The 25,172-nt window shown below is 39.1% G+C and overlaps 2 protein-coding genes across 3 annotated transcripts in view; one reads left to right on the forward strand and one right to left on the reverse strand.

Annotated features, from left to right (window-relative positions):
- LOC146583632 (cellular retinoic acid-binding protein 1) lies at positions 1–15,158 on the forward strand. The gene is made up of 4 exons (XM_085275321.1): positions 1–206; positions 2,188–2,366; positions 2,602–2,715; positions 12,161–15,158. The coding sequence occupies exons 1-4, from the start codon at positions 137–139 to the stop codon at positions 12,209–12,211; spliced, it is 414 nt and encodes a 137-aa protein (XP_085131447.1). The 5' UTR covers positions 1–136; the 3' UTR covers positions 12,212–15,158.
- The window catches only part of LOC146583633 (paired amphipathic helix protein Sin3a-like), a 19,699-nt gene continuing 7,898 nt past the window's right edge, over positions 13,372–25,172 (reverse strand). For both annotated transcript variants that reach the window (XM_085275258.1, XM_085275266.1), the window contains exons 8-21: positions 24,057–24,212; positions 23,598–23,678; positions 22,868–22,986; positions 22,343–22,568; positions 21,652–21,768; positions 21,159–21,397; positions 20,898–21,081; positions 20,067–20,646; positions 19,774–19,943; positions 19,296–19,469; positions 19,090–19,182; positions 18,549–18,643; positions 16,068–16,275; positions 13,372–15,518 (exon numbers count right to left, since the gene is read on the reverse strand). In XM_085275258.1, coding sequence (XP_085131384.1) covers positions 15,300–15,518; positions 16,068–16,275; positions 18,549–18,643; positions 19,090–19,182; positions 19,296–19,469; positions 19,774–19,943; positions 20,067–20,646; positions 20,898–21,081; positions 21,159–21,397; positions 21,652–21,768; positions 22,343–22,568; positions 22,868–22,986; positions 23,598–23,678; positions 24,057–24,212 — 2,661 coding nt within the window. In that variant the 3' untranslated portion in view covers positions 13,372–15,299. The remainder of the gene's footprint in view (positions 15,519–16,067; positions 16,276–18,548; positions 18,644–19,089; positions 19,183–19,295; positions 19,470–19,773; positions 19,944–20,066; positions 20,647–20,897; positions 21,082–21,158; positions 21,398–21,651; positions 21,769–22,342; positions 22,569–22,867; positions 22,987–23,597; positions 23,679–24,056; positions 24,213–25,172) is intronic.

Below are 25,172 nucleotides of genomic sequence, written 5' to 3' on the forward strand. Positions count from 1 at the left end.
ATTACACATAGGGAGGAGAAAGGGAGGGAGCACAGGGACAGACGGAGAGAAGCGGAGAGAGAAAGCCTGAAGAAAGGCAGCAGAGGAGACAGAAGAAAGGAGGCGTTCGGCTGACACACAATCAAAACCGCACAAAATGCAGAATTTCACAGGCACCTGGAAAATGAAAAGCAGCGAGAACTTCGACGAGCTTCTCAAAGCTTTGGGTGAGGACAAATGACTCTTTCTTACCTTAAGGTGTGAGTTTATTCAAAGGTTTATTTCAAACATAACTGAAAATTCAGTATTCTAGTTAGTGGGTTATTATCTTTTATTACCCCAATTAAATTGAAATGCATTACTTTGAAATAAAGGCAAGTTCAGTGAAATTGTGGTTTATAAATGTAAAAAAACAAAAGGCTGTTTAAATTGATACAAATAGAAGTCATTTGCTAATCCACATATGCCTAATTTTAGTCTGGTACTTGCTGTTTATTTTTTTTAATTGGAAAATATAGTGACAGGAGACAAATTTAACACTGGAACAAACACCGCACTTAAGCTCTAGAGGTGCACTTGAGTGGAAACAGGCTGAAGAATTCTGTCATCTGACTGTTTGCACTTCAACAGATCTGGTTAATGGTTTTTCCACTAATTTGAAAGACAGAATCTATCACGTATTGCAGGACAGCTAAACAAATCAAATAAGCATTCCTCCATGTCATCACATTGGCACTGCACTCTCAAAATTGACAACATCTGGTGATAAAAATCTCAGTTGTACACGCTGAACGCTCCGATTATTAAATAATTAAACCATCAAGTTTAGACTCTAACATCTTCTCCCGACAGCTAAAAGGTGATGACTTTTCATTTGACTGAGATAGATGGGACAGGCATCTTCTACCTTTACTTAGAAACATGAGCTCAGATATTTTTCTTACCATCTTTTTGGCCCTAGAGGGGAGCAGAAAAAAATGTAAGGTGACAAGTCAACACCAGACAATAGAATATAGAGAAAGCAGTAAGAAGTAGATATCCGAAATGTATTCATTTAGTCCTCTACAGGCTCATTAACACACTTTAATGTATGTATATATCAGTGGCATGGGGTGACTTCTAAACAAAGGCAAGCAGGGACAATAAAGCAGATATGCAAGGACAGAGATCACTTTGCTTTAATAGATGCTCTCCTTATGGAACACCACTGTTATGTGCTGTAGTTGTGCAGAGAGTGTAGCCATGTTTTTATAGGTACAATCATACTACAGTTATGTTTTCTTTTTCGAAAAGAGGACAGCTGCGAACAAAACAAAAGAATAAATAAAACCACTTGGTACCAAATAGAGTTTTAGACCATCAGTGTCATGAGGGATTCTGTCAAAGATGGACCTTTCTGCCTGGTTCTCTTTCTTAAGGCCTGTTTTAGAGTTAAAACCTAGTTTTTCAGGTTAAAAAGAACACTAGGTTAGAACTATGTAGGGGTGTGGCATTTAGATTTAATAGTTAAATGTAGAGGATAGAAGAGCTGAAAAAGTTATATTGAAAACCAGGTTTTACAAATTACTGGACAACAAAAGCATAAAAAACAAAAACAAATTGGCAAATAAGATGAATCTCAAACACAGAGAGAAAACAGAGCACGCAACGAAAACCTGACAGAGGCTACAGCAAAAACACACTAAAGTAAACACACAAAATGAGGGAAAAGTAATAAGAGATGGTGAACTTAGACACGAACAATGGTGGGAAAAGAGCAAAGGAGGAAAATAAGAAACACAGAAAACCACAGGAGGATCTAAACTACAAAATAAAAAGAAAGAAAAGACCTGGACCAAACTCACACAGGCAATGATAACCAGACATAAGGCAGCACAGAAGGTACTTAAAAAATAAACGATTGAGAATTACAACTAAAGATTAAAATAAAAAAATAATTAAAGAAGCAACATTCAAAAACACAAACGAATAAATAACAGAACCATGAATTATACAAAGACTATGGCACTGATTGGCAGTTTCTTCACTGACACTGATTTCAGTGAAGGTCATCACAAAGATAGCCAACCAAAAAGCCTGTGTGTGCCCCTCCCCCTACACACAGAGTGGAGCAGGCAGAGGAGGACTTCCTTGGAGGACTTGTATGACTGGCTGTGGAGATAGGTGAGCCACAAAGTGCCTCATTGGGAAATTGGTGCATGCTTTCAGGTGTAAATGCCATGCTGAGGAAGGTAGCCGTGGCAGCCGCATCCAAGCCCCATGTGGAGATAAGACAGAACGGAGAGCACTTCTACATCAAGACTTCAACCACAGTGCGCACCACGGAGATCAACTTCTGTATTGGCGAAGAGTTTAATGAGGAGACAGTGGATGGCAGAAAGTGTAAGGTAAGTGAATTGACCTGTCAAAATTTGAACTCTGAAATGTACCTATGCTGAAGCTATGGATGCTGGGGGGAAAACAAACAAACTGCAAAGCCTTAAAAGTGACAGGAAGTAGTAAAAAAAACCAAGACATTAGTGTGACAGACATAGATAAACAACCCTCACATCTGTGCTAACAGCCAGGTGAAGCCAAAGTGATGAAATACAGGAAACTCAATAAAATTATGCTTTTCGACAGAGTTTGGCCACTTGGGAAACGGAAAACAAGATTTACAGCAAACAGACTCTTCTGAGCGGGAACGGCCCAAAGACCTTCTGGAGCCGAGAACTCAAAGGGGATGAACTGATATTGGTGAGTAATTTTTAAGTTTATACTCTAACTTGAAATGTGGCGACAGTGTGTGCAGCTGTGGAGTATAGGGAATGCATTATACTATGGGCATTTGTCTTTTTTGAGATGATCACATTTGTTTTTCATTGTAGAAGAAAATTCAAATTTGTCAAATTTGGAGGTCTTTATTCACATGGGTGCTTTAAAAATCAAAACCACAGTTCAAATAGTTCAGCAAAACATTTTTCTTAAAGGAATAGTTTACCATTTTGAGAGTTTTTTCACAAGAGTTAGAAGGTTAATATTTACCTCTATCACAGACTGTATATGAAAATGCAGTTGTAAAAAACTAAGTACACTCTTGCTGCTTTCATAGGATTTCAGAGGGAAAGTAGCAGTCAGATTCTGCTGATCAAATGAGCATGACTGGCTAAATATTAGCAAGTGTGAGCACTTCTATGAAAGCAGAAATTTGGCATTATGGTTTTTGTATTGCTTTTGCATGAAAGGGTTGCCAGGTGAAAGCCTCTTCTCTCTTCTGGAACAATGTCCATTGGACAAATAAAAGAAGTGGAGTTGTTTGGCCATGATCCACAGCGCCACATTTGGTAAAACTCAAACCATCAAAAACTCATAAACACACTTAACTGTCAAGCACAGTGGTGGAGGGGTGATGATCTGGGCACCTTATAGTCCCAGAGTGGACCATGAACTCCTCTCTGTACCAAAGTATTCTAGAGTCAAAGAGGATATGAGGTGGCCAGACTTTACCTTTGGTCCTTTTTGATACCATGCTGTATATAATTGGCTTTTGCGTTGATTAGAGTAAACAAATCATCCAAAGCTGTTAGCTCTGACTTTGGGGACTACCCAGAAGTCCAACAGATCAATCTGTTAATAGTAAAAACAATTAGTAGCTCTATTATGAAAAACAATATATAGTTAACAATAGTATCAATCTTTTTATTCAGCTCTCAGAAAGTAGTCATTTTCCACAGAAAAACAGAGCAGAAGCCCAAACCGGGCAGATGGTCAAGGGAGTTCAGAAATGGGTGGTGACACCAGATGTACAATTTTTTTACCAGTTTTCTAAAATACTGTGTAGTTCATGGGAAATGTCTTTAACCTTTTAAGCCCCAACGCCCCCTGATACGGGGGCAAAAGGCAGGAGATCAGGTAGGCTTGGGGCTTAAGAGGTTAAGCTCCCATGGTTAGTTGGAGAAACCATCCATTCCTCATTTTCCCTTTAGAAGGGTGTGTCTTTAAGACATCCCATTATAATGATGCATGACTAATGATGTATGTGCATCAAGGACAAAACAAAAGCCACCCAGAACGGTTTACCTAAAACCAAAACTGTTCTTTTCTTCTTCCTTTCAGATAGATACAAATAATCGTATACTCATATACTCAAATATCACATACTTACTGTATATTTCAAAGGGGCAAATTAAGATTTCACTGCCATACATTCTATCAGAAACACTTCTCCCTCCCGTCCCTGGCAATCTGAAATCACTAACACAAAGCAGTTTTCCTGTAAACATCTGGTCCTGGGGTTTATTGGCCAGATGGACAACAAAGCTGTGTCCAGTTTGGCTTTGATGGAGAGCTCCTCTTTACTGGCTGTGACTCTGCAGAGAGGCAATCATGAAAACCTTTGAGATGGCCTGCTATTTGGATTGAATGCAGGTTTTCAAAGGCGTAACAAAAAGCTTTGAACGGGCCAAGTCTGTTTTTATTCAAGATGAGGGCGTGCATGTCTGTCCATGTTGGATTGATGGACTGTAACCTAATAGGCATGTGGGAATGAATCACTGGAGAAAAATGTGATTTTTCAAAGAAAAGATCATGACTTTATGTGTGATACCGGTGGGAAGGGGGAGATCAGACAGATTCCCTGCTGTCAGTAACTTAAGCAAAACGCCTACATATTTCATCTCAGCTAATGGATTGTTTAGATGTGAAGATCTGATGTTGGAGCAGATAATAATGAGAGATAAAATAGACTGTAAAATAAAACCTACAATATGAATTGGGCTATGAGCTCAATGGCTGTAACCACACAGTCATTACCCTGAGAAACATTATAGATAAATCTACAATATGAATACAGGCAGAATTGTCCATATAAGGTATGCTCTCTCAATTATACTGAGTCTCAGTATATTGTGAATGCACATTTGTTCTGCCTACAGCTACAGCTTTGGAAACACAGGGATTACTTGTACACACATGGGCAGAACAGAAGTCGATCCCATTTAAAGGTGTGTATATTTCTGGGCGTTTTAAAGGGAACGATAAAGACAAATATTGAACAAAATGGCGCTAAATTCAGTGTAGCTGCTTCAAAGCAGCCTTTAGAGTCTATAGTTAAATAATTGTGAAACAATCCAGCTCCTGCTTTGCACACTCACGTAATTTCCTCAAGGGCCAGCGGTCTGGGGTACAGCTGCAGAGGACTGTTTAGTCAAGAAATCAATGAGTTTGAAGCAATAACATTGCATTTTGGCTTTGCCCCGTGAGGCTGTCCTTTCTGTCAGACAAATCGTCCTTACATCTGGTGGCTCCAGCTTCCTTAATGTGAATATTTACTTTTGTGTCAGCAATGATTCTCTTTCACTTTTGGAGTATTTGCCAGATGGAAAGAGATTTGAAGACGTCACATCAATAAGAAGCAGATCAATCAGACATTGTAAATATTTCATGCTTTTAATCCTTCACGTCCATTTATTTTCCTCTTATCTCATTGAATTCATTAAATTAACACTTGAGCCTTTTTTTTTTTAATTTCTTTTTTCCAAATAAGGGAAAAGGTCAAAACCCTCCTCTGCTGCCCATCAGTAAACATGAAGCTCATTTTGTGGACAACTAAAAGCAACCACATCCCATCTTGTACTTCACAGAGGATTGATCCTTTTAGTGTAAACACACAAAATACCCCAACAACATACACATGAGGCTGACTTAAAGCACTGTGCAGCAGATGAGGAAATGAGGCTCTAGGCGAGAGATGGATGAAAGTGGAGCTTAATGAAGACTCCATGTGGTGGCTCATTGCGTTTACTGTCATCTAATATGAGTGGACTATAATCAGGGCAGTCTAGTGTAAAATGCAGATGGGGAAAAAATGAGGAACCTCACGTATGTCCTCTTATTTCACTTCAAAGCCAATAAATATTGATTAGGAAAGATGAATAGAGTATTTGCATCGACTCATTTGTGATGGTTTAGGAGCTGGGAGAAACTGCAAGGCTGTCTGGTGGGGGGTTCCGGATCTGTATGTGTCCTCATGTGGGTTAATTGGTCTCATTGATCACGCTGTGGAGAAGTGCCAATGAACCCCGGTGTTACCTCCATTAATGTCTCCCTCGGCATCACGCCACGCGCCAGATGGAGTCTCCTCGGCTTCATTTTTCACAGCTCTGCTTCTTCGCCGTCCTGCCACACAGCTTTGCCTGGGATATTGATGATGTGTAGCGCTGCAGTTGGCCATAATGCTACGCCCCAGGGACTCCCATAAATCACTGGGCTTTGTCACGCACAGGCACACACCCCTACAGCCAATATCAACCGCCCCAACGCCCACCCTCTATTCTGATATCAGTGTTTGTGCATCTGTCTCTTTTAGCAAAATATCAAAATAAAAATGATGCCATAGATGTGCGGCAGAGGATGAGCACTTTGACGATGAAACATAGTTACTACACAATACGCGGCTAAGAGTAAAAGAGAAAAGAAACCGCGAACTTCCGGTTAGATCATGAGAGGGTGAAGACGCGTGTGCCACAGCTCCTGCACCTGATTTTACGAAATTTCGACAAATATCAAAGTAATACATCTTCTTCCCACAAAGCAACATAGGGATTGTGAAGAGTGCAGTCTTCTCCAAATGCCTCCAAAAAAACTAAATCCGAAGCTAGTGGCGACAGAAACGACCGAATTTGATGTGGCCTCAACTGAAAATGACGGCGCCAAAGCTGGCACGCCAGTTAACTCCGCACTCGAGGAATATACACAAGGTAACAAACAAGTACTCTCTGCGATTACTTCCTTGGATAATAAGATAACTCAAATGAAAATAGACGTTTGCGACACCCTACGTGGGGAAATCGCAACGCTAAGGGCTGAAAATAATGAAGCCATCACAGCTCTAAAAACGGTAATGGAAAATTACAATGCACAGCTGAAAGATCTATCAGAATCAGCGACAATCACTTCTAACTCCGTGGTGAAACTAGAAGAAAAAGTCAAACAACTTTCTAATAAAGTGGAACAACTGTCCGAAAAATGCACTGATCTGGAAGGGCGTTCAAAGAGGAAAAATATAAGGATAGCCGGAGTACCTGAAGGTAGAGAAAAAGGTCAACGTCCTAGAGACTTTGCGGCAAGGCTACTACGAGACCTACTAGACCTGGACGAAACCCCACTGGTGGACCGTGCACACAGAGCCCTACGAGTGACCCCAGAAGAAGAGGCCCCGCCACGACACTTGATTGTGAGGATACACTATTGCCATACTATGGAAGAAATACTTCGAAGAATCTCCACCAGGAAAAATCTGAAGCTCGGAGATATCCGCGTTCAGATTTTCCGCGACCTACCCCAGGCGGTGGTAAAACGACGTGCAGCGTTTACTCCAGCAAGAAACCTGCTTCGAGACCAACCCGGAGTTAAATATGGACTTCTATACCCGGCTAAACTTAGGGTGACACACAATGGTACGGAACTGGTCTTCATAGATCCCAACGAAGCACTTCGCTACGCACAAGAAAAATTTGGATCTCAATAAGGACGGCATAAGGTAGATAAACCAGAGCTCTGCATCTGGCCCAATGACACGTACTTACTTTGATATAAAAAATCATCATTTGCCCAGGAGCTATGGACAAAGGAAGTTTTGAGATAGAATATTTTGGTAAGCTTAGTTTTTGTTATAGCATCCCCTCGAATTTTTTTTTTTTTTTTTTTGGGATACACGGAAGGGGATGCATTGCTTACGTTTTTTTTTGTCACGGTTACACACGGGTAGGGGGGTGGGGGGTGAGGGTTGGGACCCATATCTCGACTGTACGAATATGGAAAATACGAGAATTAAGCCGCCCTAAAGTATACAAATGCAAGATAATGGAAAGGTAAAAAATGTGGATTTAACTTTTTGTACTTGGAATGTAAAGGGTGTAAATGAACCTGTTAAAAGAGGCAAAGTTTTATCGTACTTGAAATCTCTTAACGTGGATATTATTTTTTTACAAGAAACTCACTTGAAAAATGCGGCTCACAATAAACTTAAATGTAGATGGATAAATCAGGTGTACTACTCAACACTTTCTGCCAAAACTAGAGGGGTAGCTATCTTAATCAAGAAAGATACCCCGTTCAAACATAACTCCACTATAGTTGATAAGAATGGGAGATATGTATTAGTGACTGGGGAGCTGCATACTACTCCAATTATTCTACTGAATGTCTATGGGCCCAACCATGACGATCCAGAATTCTATAGAAAGGTCTTCAGCTTAATTCCGGATATACCCAACAGTAATTTAATAATTGGAGGTGACTTTAACCTAGTATTAGACCCATATTTGGATAAATCCTTGTCCAAAAAATCACACCGTGTAAAAGCAGTAATTTTATTAAAACATATATGAAGAATATGAATATCTGTGATGCGTGGAGAATTTTAAATCCATCAGGCAGAGAGTATTCTTTCCACTCCCACGTACACAATAGTTATTCAAGGATTGATTATTTTTTGGTGGATGGAAAAATGCTCCCCCTAATTCGAAACGCAACCTATCATAATATTATTATCTCTGATCACTGCCCCGTTACTTGCTCCTTTGCACTTAGTAACCCCATTAAAACATACAGAAATTGGAGATTTGACCCACAATTACTGAACGATTTAGAATTTAAACAATATATAAACTCTCAGATGTCTTTATTCTTTGATATAAACGATAATGCTGAGACCTCTCCAGATATACTATGGGAAACGTTTAAAGCTTATATCAGGGGGTTTATAATATCATATCAAGCGTCACGGAACAAAAGGAATAAATTAGAACAGCTAAATTTAGAAAAAAGAATCCACGAACTGGACGTCAATAATGCAATGGCTCCTTCTTTAGATAAGTATAATACTATTTGTGCACTAAAATATAAACTAAACCAAATATTATCTATTAATATTAATAGAACTTTCACTTTTGTGAGACAGAACTATTTTGAATTTGGGGATAAACCCCATAAGTTGCTAGCCAGACAACTAAAGAAACTAGAAAATGATAGAGCGATTCATAAAATCAGAACAAGTAACGGAAATCTGGTCACATCACACAAAGATATTAACGATAACTTTAGACAGTTTTATGAATCCCTCTATACTTCTCATCCCACTGCAGGGCCTAATGAAATGCAGGAATTTTTAGATAAATGTGATCTTCCTGTGTTAGACCAGACAAATGCCAATATTTTGAACGCTAAGATCACAATTGAAGAAATTACAAAATCTATCGGATTACTAAAAAACAACAAGAGTCCAGGCCCTGATGGGTTAGGGAATGAGTTTTATAAATACTTTAAGATCAAATTAAGTCCATATCTATTTAAATTATATAACCATGCATACAAAATGAGCACCCTACCTCCAACATTGAATGAAGCAACTATTATAGTACTTCCAAAAAAAGGCAAAGCACCGGAGGAAGTGGGATCATATAGACCTATTTCTCTATTAAATTCTGATCAAAAAATTCTGGCTAAAATACTAGCGAGTAGACTTAATACAGTAATAGATAAATTGGTGCATTCAGACCAAACAGGTTTCATTCCAAACAGGAGTTCTTTTAATAATCTTCGACGTCTATTTAATATAATCTATTCCCCCAAGGTACAACAGGACCTACTTATACTTAGCTTGGATGCCGAAAAGGCATTCGATCATGTGGAGTGGTCCTACCTCTTTGCAGTCCTAGAAAAATTTCAACTGGGACAAGATTTCATCTCTTGGATAAAACTACTTTATAATAATCCCACAGCCAGAATTCTTACAAATCAGACATTATCAACTCAGTTTAAACTCAGCAGAGGTACAAGACAAGGATGCGCTCTTAGTCCATTATTATTTGCCCTGGCTTTGGAACCCTTAGCACAGACAATTCGAACCCATATGGATATACACGGTTATGATACAACATACACTTCTAATTCTATATCGCTCTATGCTGACGACATATTATTATACATAACAAAACCATTAATATCCCTCCCAGCAATTCTCTCCGTGATTGATAAATTCAGTACTTTCGCAGGCTACAAGATTAACTGGGGAAAAAGCGAAATACTGCCCATTAAATTAGAGAATAAACAATGGCTTACATCTCTCCCATTTAAAATAACCTATGAAAAAATCACTTACTTGGGCATTACAATACCAAAAAAATACAGCTCCCTAATGAAAGAGAATTTTCTTCCCTTACTGGAGAAACTTAAAAATAACATTCAGTACTGGAGGACACTTCCTATTTCTTTAATAGGGAGAGTGAATTCAATAAGAATGGTATTCCTCCCGCAGTATTTGTATCTGGTTCAAAACATCCCAATTTTCTTGCCCAAATCTTTTTTTAAAAAGATGGACGCCATCATTATGCCATTTATATGGAATTATAAAACACATAGAATAAAAAAAGACCACCTATGCAAACATAGATCCCTTGGTGGACTTACACTACCTAACTTTATGTACTACTACTGGGCATCAAATTTAAGAATAATTTCCCTTCTATTGGATGACACAGCAATACTCCCTAACGGCTTACAGATGGAGCGGGAGGATTGCCTTCCTTACTGTGTTGGTGGAATACTACTCTCTCCTATTCTTTTGACAAACTCATATTACAATTCGAATCCAGTGATTTATAATACCGTACAAATTTGGAGACAAATAATTAAGCACTTCAAATTGAAAAAACTATCAATGTGTACATCTATTACAGCTAACCCCTCTTTCCTTCCATCATGTGTAGACGGAGCTTTCAATATATGGCAGGAATTGGGAATTTGTAAATTAAAAGATTTATACCTAAATGATACTTTTATGTCATTCCAACATTTAAAAGATAGATTTGGATTGCCTCACAGTCATTTTTTTAGATATCTTCAACTAAGAGACTATATCCGTACATACCTGCCACAATTTGAAAACATATCGTCCGATCCTTTGGACAGATGTCTTAGTGATGGAAGGGGGTTTGAACAGAGAATTTCATTATTTTATAATTCAATACAGGAGATGAGTATACCTTCAACTACTTCAATCAAAGAGGAGTGGGAAAAAGATTTTGGGACTCTCCTATCAGAAGATTTCTGGCAGGAGGCCTTACACAACATAAATACGCCTTTTATTAATTCCCGTCACTGTTTAATTCAGTACAAAATTATACACAGACTACACTATTCAAGGGAAAAACTTCACAAAATGTATCCAGAGTGTTCCCCCCTCTGTGAAAAATGCAAGATACACTATGGAAATCTGTTACATTGTTTTGCACTATGTCCAAGGCTTCAGGGTTTTTGGTATGATATTTTTACTTATATGTCTAATATTTTTAAAAGTAAGATTGAACCAAATCCGACAGTAATCATCTTTGGGATTTCCAACGAAACACAAAATTTACAACACTCTCAAAAAAGGTTTATGGCATATGCTTTGATTATTGCAAAGAAATTGATCCTGCAGCTTTGGAAAGGCAATGAGACTCCTGTATTAAAAATGTGGCTTACTGAACTTATAAACACTCTTCACCTTGAAAAAATAAGATATAGTATGAATGACAATGTAAAAGATTTTGAATTAATCTGGCACCCTTTACTTATATACCTTGGGAAAATATAAAACTCTGTTTACTTGTTTCTCTTCCTTTTTGCCGACAGCCGGGGTATTGGGACCCCTTATGGGTGACTGCGGGTGTGTTTTTTTTTTTTTTTTTTTGGTTGTTGTTGTTGTTGTTGTTGTTGTTGTTGTTGTTGTTTAATTATTTGCCTTGTTAGTTTAGAGAAAAAAAGGAGCATAAGCTATGTTATGTCAATTTGTAAAAACTACAATCATGATACTTGCTCTCAATAAAAATATTTGAAACAGAAAAGAAATAATAATCAAACAACACTTCACCGAAGTGACTTACACCTGCCTGACATTAGAGTACATTGATTAGAAGACAGGGTTTTCTTTCCAGTAATGAGCCACACTGATAGAGAAAGCTGAAGGTCCTGTCATATTACACTGCACTTTCATTCAGATACAGTTCTGAAGAAGGGCTTTATTTGCTGTTTTTTTAGATGATAAGTGGGCTGTAAAAAGCACAGTGTATTAAAGAAGAGCTGAAAGATGTGGTTTTATTTTGATGTGTCCTCAAATTTAGAAACAAAATCTAATTTTGCTTTTTAAATCTTGTTTCAGATCTTTGGAGCCGATGATGTGATCTGCACACGGATCTACGTACGCGCATAGGAGAGGACCACGATTGTCCAAATTCAAAGTTCGCTCAGCAAATAGTCTGTCAGTGTGAGAAATTGCCAGTAATCCGTTTTCAATAGCATCTTACATTTTTGTGCAAGTCTCTATCTTAGCAGGATATTAGACGTTAGTTCTACCGCCATTTTTTGTATATATTTTTTGTTTTTAGCGAAGTGAACGTTCAGTATGATTTCTTTTATACAAAAAAAGAGCAGCAGCAGTAGGCCACATAGTAAATACTACAGGGAAAACGTAATGAAGAACTTGCTAGTGTCAAAACTTTCCCTCAATAAATTTTTTAAAACAATATTCAAGGAGCACACTGAATTCTTGGGGGGCATAATTTAGTAATTGCTTTAAAAGCGAGGTCAGCATGAACACCCTCGGGTTCTGTGGATGAGAGTCGCTTTAGACAGAGAATATACACTCACGACCACTTCATTAGGTACACCTTGCTAGTGTGCTCAAAAAAATATACAATAAAATATTCCCATCACACCACCAGCAACAGCCTGAATTGTTGATAGGAGGCAGAATGGAGCCATGCTTTCACGTTATTTACAACAGATTCCAACCCAGCCATTGAAACTCATCCGACCAGGCGACATTTTTCCTTTTATTGTCTAGTTTTGACAAGCTCATGCAAATTTTTGCCTCAGGTCCTCTTCTGGAAGGCAGCAGTAACTTACCACTTGTTACAGCAAAGGTATGCAGAACAGCATCTCTGAATGCACAACACATTCAGCCTTGAAATAGATGGGCTACAGCAGCAGAAGACCACACTGGGCATCACCCCCATCAGCTTGTAGCAGCTGCTCACTGGAGATTTTTTTATCAGACCATTCTCTAAAAAGCTCAGATGCTTCCCAGTAGGTCAGTTTCAGAAACGGATCAGCTCAAAGATGCTCAATTTGCCCGTGTCTACATTCCTTAACACACTGAGATGCTGTCATGTCATACTTAAATTAATAAATAGCTCATTATGTGCACCTAATAACCCAGTGATGGTAAATCAACTATCTAAAAGTAACTAACAGGCTTTTATGGCAAAACTGAACCCAGAATGAAGGATAGGATTGGGGCTTGGGACATAGGATTAAACATAAGTGACAATGCCAGAAATGAAAAAGGACACCGTGAACTGAACTTCTGTCTACTCAAAGGATAGTTTAATGCCAAAACACCATACTAACAATCATGTACAACATCATAAAAGAGAAGAGACATATTAAACGCAGTACAAACAATGTCTTAATGTACAATCAGCTCCCCGGGGCTTCCTGTGGTATTCTATATTAAACACAGTAATATATAAACTGCTCCAAGATTGTCTGCAGCTGGTTAGGTTACTGACCACTGCTTTTAATGGAGCTAAGGAAAGTGTCAAAGGGTGTCATGTTGCCAGGCAGCTTCTTCTCTGGACCTCCATCCTGCTTATGTAATGATCCACGTGAAAAGTATTAACAATAAAGAACTGAATGTGTTGAAGTTTATATTAAGAATATGTATATTTCTAATGTGAAACATGCTTTCCAGCATTTAATGTGATAGATATCCGTCTTCCATCTAACCTCACCTACATTATCTACAGGGCCAATTCCAATTTTATTAAACTGCTGAGAGGAAAAGGCAAAATGCGTAGTTTACATCCCTCTTTTAAGGGCATACAACATTCACATTTGTACTTCAGCCACAAATACAAACAGACAAACTGTGACTGAAGGAATTATTGCTTTTTCCTTGCTCCTTAATCTGTACACAAGTCACATAACTGACAGTCTCATACTATACATCAGTCAGTGTTTGTCGTTAGCACTTACCTTACACAAGAAAAAAAGATATAGTCTTCATAGGTGGCAAAACATCACTGAACCTGTCTTACAGATTCTAACCATTTTGCTTAAATACACAAAAAGCAGACAGTACTGATGAGACTTCAGTACTATATACATATACATACATACTGAACTTAAAAAAAATTATATATATAAAAAAAAAAAAAAAACAAGGACAAATTGTTGCTCAGCTACATTCAATCATCTTAAAACCACGAGTGATGTCTGAAGACTAAAAGGTAGAAATACACAGAACTGATCCAATCATGTAGAAACAAAGACTTCAGGGATCACATGTTCAGCAGAACATGAGCCTTTGGTTTAAAAAAAAAAAAAAAAAAAAAAAAAAAAAAAAGGTAAAATTTTGTATTTCTTAATAAAAATTTTATTCAATTTCCAGCTAAAGACTGATTACTGTGCGCTCTGATGTACGCTACACCTCAGTGACATCTGTTTAAAAAAAACAAACAAAACAAACAAAAAACCCAAAAAACTACTTTTATAAACATATTTACACAAAGTGTTTGGGCAGTCATAAGTTATTGTACTCGATACACAATGCTGGAACTAATGCCGAGCATCTACCCAGCAATCACTATAGATGTTTTTTTTAATATATAGAGTGCACCATTGCACCTTTACCACCAAAAGGGAGAACATTCACAGGCTATACAAGTTTACAGCAGGAACCCATATTAAGTTCCACGTCCACACACTTTAACAGAGGTAACTTGAACTTGTTTTTGCTACCTAAAGACAGAAGCTGAGGTCGTTTTGTTTTTATCTTCTGTAAAATGATAAGTTGCTCCTTATCAAACACTTTTCACTGTTAAGCTGCTGAGTTTTAGTTAGGAAAACCTTTACACTGAATTGCACCATGAAAACAGATGCTCTGAGTGTTTTTCCTCTGTATAGTCATTTCATGTAAAAATTTGCCTTTAACATTATAAATTGCTGCCACCCACTCAAATATACTGACAGCAAATTTTGAAAAAAAAAAGTTCCATATTACATCTGCTGCAGAGTTTGCAGCATACGCTTTACAGACAAATTCCTGCAACAGGTGCAAAAAAAAGAAAAGAAAAAAGAAAAAGAAAAAAGGAAAACTTAGATCCGGTTTGGATCATGGATTGAAAAACCCTCACAAAAAGTTTGGCAACTGAATCCAGTAACGGCAGCTCTGAGAATTCATCCTTGGCAGCTTGTTGTGTGGACACGTTAACAGCCAGTTTGCTGAGACACAAGTATTACGGTGTTTTGTACTTCACCCGGTACTTGTTAATGTTGAGATAATGGAGCACCTCAGGGCTGCAAGTCGTGGTGCAGGCCAACAGGCCTTCTTGTCCATCTCCCATGAACCACTTGCGGCTTTCAGCGGCCATGTCACTGGTCACGTGCTCCTTGGCCCAAGTATCCAGCCAGGCGTGAAAGCGTCTGTGCAGGCGTGTGTTCACAAGCTGGTGGGACTGAAAGAGATAACAGGAACATGGCACAAAGGAACGTCACAAACTGTGTGTACATGAACTGCAAGGGCTGTCCTATAGCCAAAACCGATTGCGGATGTTCTGTCAGCGATATAGGGGGGAAAGAAAAAAAACAAGAAAGACAAAAAAGAGAGAAATTTGCCAAATGTACTTGGGCGTCTTGCCCAAGTAAAGTCTGGGGGAAACAGCTATGTCTCAAAAGACTATAAAAATTATTATTTTCATATTATTCTCATCCATCGACAATTGGATACAAATCAAGTGAACGTTATCCTGTATGAGAAAAATGTGGAGTACATCATAGTACTCCACATACGCTTTATAAGACTGATCTAAATTAAAACAAATAAAATAAATGAAAAATATCTTTGTACTTCTAGCCATCACAAAAAACTGCTGCATGACCACACAGGCAAATTTAAATACTTGTGGTTGTTTTATGATTACTTACCATACAATTCTAACACTGAAGCTTATTGGACAAGACTAAAACAACATGGCAAACACATGCCTCTTAATTTTCGTCCTTACCTGATGAGCCCGTGTGAGCGCTGTGTGCCTGTACATGTAATCTTCTGACTTGCAGACATAAACCATCTTGTAGGAGTTCAGCTTGAACATGCACTCCATCTTCAGCTCGCTGCTGCCGTCCTGCGACTTGTCCGAGGAGCCTTTGGTCATTCTCTCCTGTTGCAGCTGCTCCCAACCTCTCTGGCACTTCCTTATCCGTCTCAAATTCCTAAAGGCCAAAAAAGATCGAGAGCCATGAATAATACTGACCGACGCTACAGAAAATTTCTTGATTACACCACACATCAGAAGAATACATCACTTTTTTTTCTTTTTTTGTTTTTAAAACAAAAGGAAATATCCAATTTCACTTGAGAAAGTTTTATGGTACGATTTTGTGCTTGACAGTACTTACTGGTCAATTTTAAAGCCTAAGATGTAAGGTCAGAGACGATACACGTACACAAATTTAAGAACAGTATTTCCAAATTTGAGAGGACTGTCCCTTTAAAAGAATTGTAGTTTTTTTAAACCCATGCAATCCAACTCACCAAGAACCAGCGATAATTAGTTAGGGAGTCAAATCATTCGTGGGAAATGTGGATCTATAAGAGCAGCAGAGGCAGCGGTCATTTCTCTGTACAGTGCACTTCCATTGCACAGCCACATTTTTCCAAATCTTATGCTTGGCAAACAATTGGATTCATCCCGATTTTGTGCAGGCAATTTTCTTTTCTTTTCTTTTTTAAAAAAAATGCAATTATTCACCCCACCTGAATGAAAGGTTTAAATGTGTACTTACCACAGAGGGTAAAGGTGAGCGAAGACTGAAACCATGAAGCATTTTTTGCATTCAGGGCTCCACTTAAAAGACATGACAGTGAGGCCAATTTCAAGTAAAAACGGTCACATCACAAACACTAAAAAAGGAAACTGCTGCCTGACCAGATACCAAATCCAAAAAATATGAGCAGAGGGTATTTCAATGTCTTTGACCAGAGTGTCATGAAAATGAGATGAAGACCCAACAGAAGTGAAAATTGTTTTTTTCTTTTTTGAGTGAGGAAAGGCCAATTATTACTATTATTATTATTATTTAAATCTCTTGTGCTGCTGATCTCTCATAGATTTGATGAAAGAAAAAAGAAGACATGATGTGGGTGAGCCCACTGAGGAAATCATAGTCAGATTTATGCAATGGGTTAAAAAAGAGAAAACTCAAGAGCTTTTTTTTTTTTTTTGCCTTTTTAAGAAGTTGTTTGATACGTATATGGTAATGGACAGCCATCTCAAAGTAACGAGACGAAAACAAAACCAAAAACACAAAAAACACCAAAAAAAGATGCTTCAAAAGATGTTCATGTGCAACACTCAGCCTTCACGCCTTCATGCACAGCTCTGAGGTGTCAGGAAAGAAATACACCAACATATGAGCATACAATTTAGACAATCATTTTATTTACAAACCCTACTCCTCTGTACAAGTGCTGCAGATAATGTGCTTAACCAGAGTTAAAAAACAAACAAAAAAAACCAAACAGAAAACCTAAGATCACTAATCTCTTTCAAACCAGGAAAAAAAAAAAAAAAAAATCTCACTGACAACAAAAAGTTGTAACGTGAGTGCACTGCTTCCCCTGAAAATTGTTACAAACATAACACTGGGTATAACAGTTGTGAACAAGTGAACATTTGAACATTTACAGTTTCAAACAGTGATTAAGTCACATACAGGACCTTTGATCTGAATACAATCACAAAGGGCATGATAAGGAAACCATGACGTCCCTTCTCTTCTTTTAACAAAAGTTTCTCTCAATCTGTTTTTGTCAAAACATCGTAGGAAAATAAAAAGGGAACAAATCCTTGTTTTGCCTTAAGCTTTTGCATTTATCGACTTCTATTCGTGCGTCACATAATCATTCATCACTTCAGTTCAATACAATGTGAATAATCGAACTAATGATTCTTCTTCTTTTAGCACTCTAAGGGGAGAAAAGTTCAAAACCCACAATCAAGCCAAAAACCATCTATAAAAACTTTACTTACTATAAATAAAATTCCCATTAAAAGGAATCAATAAATAAATAAATTCACTTTAAAAAAAAGAAAGAAAAAAGATGATCGTGTAAAGTGCTTCCATGTGAGGCAGAGGTCACAAAACAAACTGAAGAAGTTAAATTTACGGCCAGTGAGATTCTTAGCAGGCGGACATTCAGGCACCGCGAGCACAACTAATAACTCCTCAAACTTCCTCTTACAAAAAACAGGCAGCACGCTCACATCCACACAGTTTCCTCTTTTCTTTTTTTTTTTCTCAATTAGCTTTCAAAGTCAGGCTTGTGCTGAGGTGCCTCTGTTTCTATCTTGACAAAAATGACTTGTGTTTGGCAGCTGGTTTGGCTCGGCAACAGTTGAGTGGCTGCTCAGCTGACTAGAGCCTCGCCTCGGGACAGAAGCTTAAAGTGTGCAGACAAGAGGGAGACATGGCTGGAGCCTCACCTGGGGAGGAACACGGGCTTTTGTGCCAGATGCTCACGCAGCTCTGGGGATGAGGAATCTGAGTTCAGGTACCTGCCTACGTAGTCTGACCACTTCTGTGGAGGACAGAGCAGAACAGCAACCAACCATGTAAATAACAAAGACATACATTTAGGTTCTGTATGAAAGCAGGTTGGAGGTTATAGCCTTTAATTCTGGACCATGTGACACTCCTCAGAGTGTCGGAGGGTTTAAAATCATAGGTGCACAAATTAATAGCCAACACTAGTTTGCAGAGGTACATGTGTATGTAAACCACCAAGTACAAGGAATTTATAATACAGGAATATGATTAAAAAGTTTAAAACCAAGATGACTAGTGCTTGACTATTTATTAAATTGTAATATCAAACTATTACCTGATAACTAGTGCTATACTAAAAATTCTTGAAGGGCAAAACATATTAAGAGATACACGAAGCAATGCCACCCCAGCATCACATATACTACATGTCTACTTAATAAACTGCTGTGCACATGAAATGCATTTTGTGAGTCTTACTTCTGCCTCTGCAGGCTCATCAGAGTTTTCCTCTTCTGTATCCAGGAGCTCTACTGCCAGACTGACAGAGGCTTGGTTCTTCACAAATATCATCTGGATAAAACCAGACAACACACACAGAATTAGAAAAAAATACTGAGGGAGAAAAACAAAATAAAGTCAGCCTGTTTTAAAATATAATTATTCATTTCCGTGCTGTGTTGTACCTTGAAGCAGTTCTCATCCGGCATAAGCTGTTCTGCTTTGCGCTGGTATCCCCCCTCTGCGGTGGCCCTCGATGCCTGTGTGGGCAGTGTGCCCCCCGTGGCTTTATTGGAACTCTCGCTCAGATACAGGTCCGTCACACGCACAGACACATCATCAGTGACAAGGTGCTGGAGCTGTAAGAGTAGGTTAGTATGCAACGGGTGTGTCCACATCAGCATGTAGAATCAAAACAGCAGCACCTTCAGTGACTATAGATGCGTACATTTGATCATCGACTAGAGGCATTACTGAGTTTTGACGTGAGGAGCATGTCTATTTTATTTTCCCCCTTTTTCTTCTCCAAATTTAAGAACGAGCCTACAGCTCGCGATGCCACTCTAAGGTTAAAAATGTATTTTTTACCTTGAAGACGAGCAAATAAACAAATTGGTAAACAAATAGATGAAATAAAATGAGAAAATCTTAAAATGTGCTGACCTGCCGGACAATGCTTTGGATGAGTTTATCCATGGTGAAGGCAACGTAGGCATGGACCGTAAACATCTCCCTCAGGGAGTCCTCATACTGAGCCGGCTCCATGTTTCCATCCAAAAGATTGCGAACCATTTCCAAAAATACTGAGTAGTAGTCCTCCACATCAACATCCACTGCAGACAGAAAACACACACACACAGTGAGTAATACATGGAGGAATTGAGGAGTATGACGCACCATGACTGAGAGGGTTCATAGCAAAACGTAACAGTTAAAAAAGTCAGTTTCTCACTTACTTGGCTCCTTCATCTTCAGCTGGATGGCTGGATTTTCGTTTTTCTCCCTTTTGAACCCCAACACTTCTCTTTCCCACTCTCGTTCACGAGCATCCTCTTCGATCTGCTTCTCAGCTTGCCCGTAAATTCGTAGCAAACGAGAACAGAGGATGTAGTGAAGACGAAGGAAGACATACCAGTAGTTGTTCACGTAGAACAAGTTGTAGGCATCGTCAGTTCCCCGGAGCTTCTGAGCTGCCGTGTTGCTGAACAGGAGCTTGGACTTGGTTGGGCTTCTGCCTGGCAGGCCATTGTGTTTCTTGCTGTCATCTTGATCCATCTCCGTGTCTTCGTCCTCTTCTTCCTCCTCCTCCACATCAGAGAGCTCACCTCGCTGTGCAAACAGCAGGTCGGGGATGAAGTGGTGGACTATCTGTTTGATCTTGCACTTGTCTTCTTTCTGGATGCCGACCTGTCTTTTGACGTGGTGAATGATGAGGGAAGCGGCATCCTCGAGGATCTGGCTGTCGTCGTAGGTCAGAGTCATGTGTGGGCCATTTGGTGGCGGTGTAGCAGACTCCTCTGATGCCCGCTCCTGGCGCTACAGGACAAATACAGGAGCATTTTAGACTGTAATGTTTTACGAAATTTACAGTTTAGCAAAATACATTAAAACCATTTACCTGTTGATTTTTATTTACAATTAGAGAATCATAATATATAACAAAGTGGAGCATTATTGTTTGATTCAAGGATAACTGCGGCCATAAACTTAGAATCAGTCTAGATTTATTCTGCATTTATAAATGTCAAATAACAAATAATAATATTGTTTAAAAACAATTTACTTACTTCATCATATAACATCTCAATTTCATTGAGCATGGTCTTTGAGCGTAATACTTTGGTGTCATTCTGCTTGAAGTTAATGCCTTGATGGTCAAGTGACTTCAGGTAATACTTTTCATTCTGCTCCCGCCAGATTTTGTTGAAGCCCCTTTGGGCTTCTCTCCACTCCTCATCCTTTATTTTTAATCTGAAAACAGAAGAAACAGATGTTATAAAACTGTAAAGGTGTGAGCTGAGGAGGACACACTAAAATCTAACTGTTACCTTTTTAGAACTATGGGGACGGACACAGCAGGGTTCTTCTTGAGTCCTTCAATGATGTCTTGAGCTTTGTCCCCATATATCCGCTGGATGGCTTTGCGGTGAATGACCTCTGAGGAGCCACCCATTGTGTTGTCCAGCTTGAAGCGTAGCTGCTCTTCTGCTGACATACGAGAGAGCCGTCGCTGCACTGTCTCGAGGGCTCGGATTGTGGCAAGGTTGGTCTCCAACACAATATCCAGCTACAAAAGGAACAATCACATTCAAATGAATAATTTCAACAGAACCAGATTTTGAAATGGGCACCTGGACAGTTCATGTGGTGTGAGATCTTTTCCTGTGGTTTTTTGACTCCTGAGCAAATCGCATCACACAGACATTTATGTAAAAGATACATATTATGTAAAAGAACCTCCATTATTCCATCTTCTTAACCTCTTCTACATCCAAGGGTCTTATTTTCATTTGGAGCGTGGGTGGACTGAGTATGTTTTACCTCAAAGCGCTCATCTTCACATCTGTAAATGTGTTCCTCATATTGTGTCTTCTTGGAGCTCACAAATGTGGAGTCCTCAGACCATGAAGGAAATGACACCCATGTGTCATTCAAAACCTGCAACAGGATGTTACACCATGCAGTGAAAACACATTATTGTGACTCTAAATATGAGATGCATTTCATATTTATGTAGCAGTAAAATAAAAATGCATGAAACTTAATGTAGTTAAAAATGTCTTGATTGTGTGGTGAAACACTGGGTTCAATAACATCAGTTGATCAAAGAAATCACTCATTATCTAAATTTAAATGGCTAGTTACAGCCAAAAACAGTTCATGTAGTTTATAAAATTAAAAATATGTTTTTCAGTAAGCAGATCATATCCTAACTTATTATCTAGACACTTAAACATAATAAGGTAACATTAAATGTAGCCAAACAGTTCAATGATCGCTAACACTTCCACCAACTCACTGATCGACTAAGAACAAGATTGCTGGCATCTGCTGTCTGCTCAAGCCATATTTAACTACAGGTACCATCTGAACTTTACATCAGTTTCTGCTCCAGAGCACCCTGTGTGGGCCAAATACATTTGTTGTTGTACCTGGTGGCCCGAGGACAAAGGATAAAATGTACACTGTAAGACAAATACCTTTATTAAACCGAATTCCTTTAACGACTCACCTCTCTGCACAGCGGTGTTCTTCCTGTGCATTTGGGCTGCTGGAAACTCTTTGGCAGCGCTCTATAGCTGGACCCCAGCTTCTTGCAGGAAGAGTAGTCGATTTCCATGGCGATACCCTCTGTGGCACGCTCCTTGGGTAAACTCTCTGCATGGCTCGACTCTCCGTGACTGGACTCTCGGTAGCCCAAGAAGTTTTTAAACCATGTAAAAAGCTCGGGGAATTTTCTGTCAGTCATGGCACAACATATGTGAAATACAGAGTTATTGGTGCGGTTAGGGTTTAAATGTTAGCAACATATTTCAAACAAATGCAGGTGGTTTACTGGTTTACATTTGGGTGATTAAAGTTTCATTATGTAATGTTATGTATCAAAACTGTTTGATTTCAACTCAAATCTGACTTATTGGCAAGAAGAAGAAGAAGAAGATAAAAACTCAAGAATTACGTACTGAACCAGTCAGTTACAAAATTGGACTACAGGTATGCCCCATTCAGTACCTAAAAACTGTATGTTTAAACTCACCCAAGAAATGGGATAACTAACTGGACCAGCTCAGTGCGTGAAATGACTTCCTGGTTGAAGATGTGCAAGCAGCGTAGGAAGTTGTCATATGCCTCAGAGCTTCGAAGAGCCTTCTTTACCTGTTAAAGTGTTTGCAGCCATGACAAATAAAGCAAAATGAGATTTAGGCTACGTCCACACGTACCCGGGTATTTTTGAAAACGCAGATTTCTAAAAACGCCTGCCAGGGTGGATATTTTCGAAAACTCAGTTTTTGCGTTTACGTGTGGACGAGAAAAACGGAGAAAACGCAGCGTCAAAGGTGTGCGCCTTTTGTGACGTCACACTTTGCGCCACGTTATTGTTTCGGTGAAATGAATTTCTACAATACTGTTACTTTTACTCTCTGCAGTGTTTAAATGCTTACATATACACACACCGTTACTGTCCCTCCACACATAGGACTGGGTTCTGCTTCTATGCCCCATCTTTGTTTACCATTTCCCACCGAGGCTTCTAGACTTCTGATTGGTCAACATTTCTACATGGTTAGGAATATATCGCCACCTGTTGCTTTGGCATGTTCCTAGCAGCGTTTTCCTTCATTTCTGCCTTTACGTGTGGACGGGATTATTTTTTAAAACGAAAAATCTCAGTTTTCAAAAATACCCGTGTACGTGTGGACGTAGCCTTATTTTCATCACAGATCAGTGCAAGTCTTTATACAAACACTCAAAATGACAATACTGACCTTCTCGAAGAACATCGTTTCAGTGCTGGTGCTGTGTTTGCTCACGTCACTCATGACGTTCCCTGTTATTTTAGGTTTCTTCTGCAATGGTGTAAAGAGATGTTGACTGTTGGAGGCCCTCATATCTCTGAGTCTTGGGTAGATTTTACTAACCCTAATTGCCAGTTTGTCTGATGAACTTGGGTTGTACTACTAACACAATCTAATAAACATGTTCTGTAGTAAATCCTCTTTTTATGAAATTACAGATGTTTTGCTTTTGTCAAAACTGTCTGGGGGCTGATATCTGGAGTCAATGTATTGTCCATACTTCTTAATTGTAGGCTTTCACTGATTGAAACAAAAAAGGCCTGTTTCCCCCTACATGTAATGCATACAAAATATATGAAATATTACCTTTCTGGTTTAAAGTACAAACAGCTGAATATATGCAGAGTCAGAGAGTAGATGGTTACATACCTTGACAGGTGGTGTGGTACCCACGCCTGAGGGTCTCCTGATTGGAAGGCCGTTCTGGCTCAGTCTCTGTTTGTTGTTCAGGAAGTGTCTCTTTACTGTGCCACCATGATCATTACGGACCGACTCTGCCCTGTCTGGTGTTGCTTTGCTCAGTAGCTAAAAAAAAAGGGCAATACACATGATCTCAACAAAGCAAGACAACAAAATTAACAGTATGCAAAGAGAATTATGTAACAGGGCTCGCAAAATCGCTAGCCCGATCCCGGAGCTAGCGATATCTCCGGTCGGGCGACCAAAATCTATCTCAGCCCCGCCCGTTGGGTTATCATATAGCGGGGCGGGGCGGGGCTGAGATAGATTTTGGTCGCCCGACTGGAGATATCGCTAGCTCCGGGACATCGGGCTAGCGATTTTGCAAGCCCTGTGTAAATACCATTGATTCGATTAAGTGAACCAGTGCTTTTCCTTCCAAGCTCTATTTTTATGCTTCAGTTCTACCGGAGTAGTGATGTGTGATTCTGAGCTAAAAATAATGCATCATACACTGGGCCTCTGTGCACCTATTGTGTGACTCAAGCCCTTTAGCACCAGCTCCTCAAACCAACTCTCTTCTGCTTGTTTTGCACAAACACTGTAAAAACAAAAGAAAACTGTAAACATACTAAAAAGCAGTTCTGTGGAGTTGAAGCTGATTGTAGTTACTAAGAGCTCATAAGTCCCTCAGCAGCTTTCTGTCAGAAATGTGCCTCCTGAAAGCAGGAAGCCAAACGCAAGAATAGCATATAACAGCTAATGAGTTTTCAGAATAAAACACTATCTGCACTGTGAGAAATCTTATGAAGGACAGAACAAAACCTTGCAACAACCTAGACCTGAGCTTAGTGAATTCCCTACGCTCGAAACAGTATTCGGGAATATTTTTGGAAGCACGGATGCACCGTCCAGATCTTTAAAGACCTGGAGAATCCACACCAAGGTGCACCAAAGCTGATCTGCCAACACGTGGTGGCCCAACACAATACTACAATACTTTATGCTGGTTTCTCTTTTAACTTGGCACCCATCTGTAAATCAATTTCATATCCAATGCAAACAAGTGGTTTTAAGGAAAAGATC

This window comes from Mchenga conophoros, linkage group LG1 (assembly GCF_057382185.1).
Source record: "Mchenga conophoros isolate Kocher_MC1m ecotype Shallow Benthic linkage group LG1, M_conophoros_male_GT1.1, whole genome shotgun sequence".
Lineage (NCBI taxonomy): Eukaryota > Metazoa > Chordata > Actinopteri > Cichliformes > Cichlidae > Mchenga > Mchenga conophoros.

What these genes read in the sequence shown, in the direction of transcription:
- LOC146583632 (XM_085275321.1), top strand. Translation starts at nt 137, where the DNA reads ATGCAGAATTTCACAGGCACCTGGAAAATGAAAAGCAGCGAGAACTTC. An exon ending in CGAGCTTCTCAAAGCTTTGG is followed by an intron (nt 207 to 2,187) that starts GTGAGGACAAAT and finishes GCATGCTTTCAG; the next exon opens with GTGTAAATGCCATGCTGAGG. An exon ending in TGGATGGCAGAAAGTGTAAG is followed by an intron (nt 2,367 to 2,601) that starts GTAAGTGAATTG and finishes GCTTTTCGACAG; the next exon opens with AGTTTGGCCACTTGGGAAAC.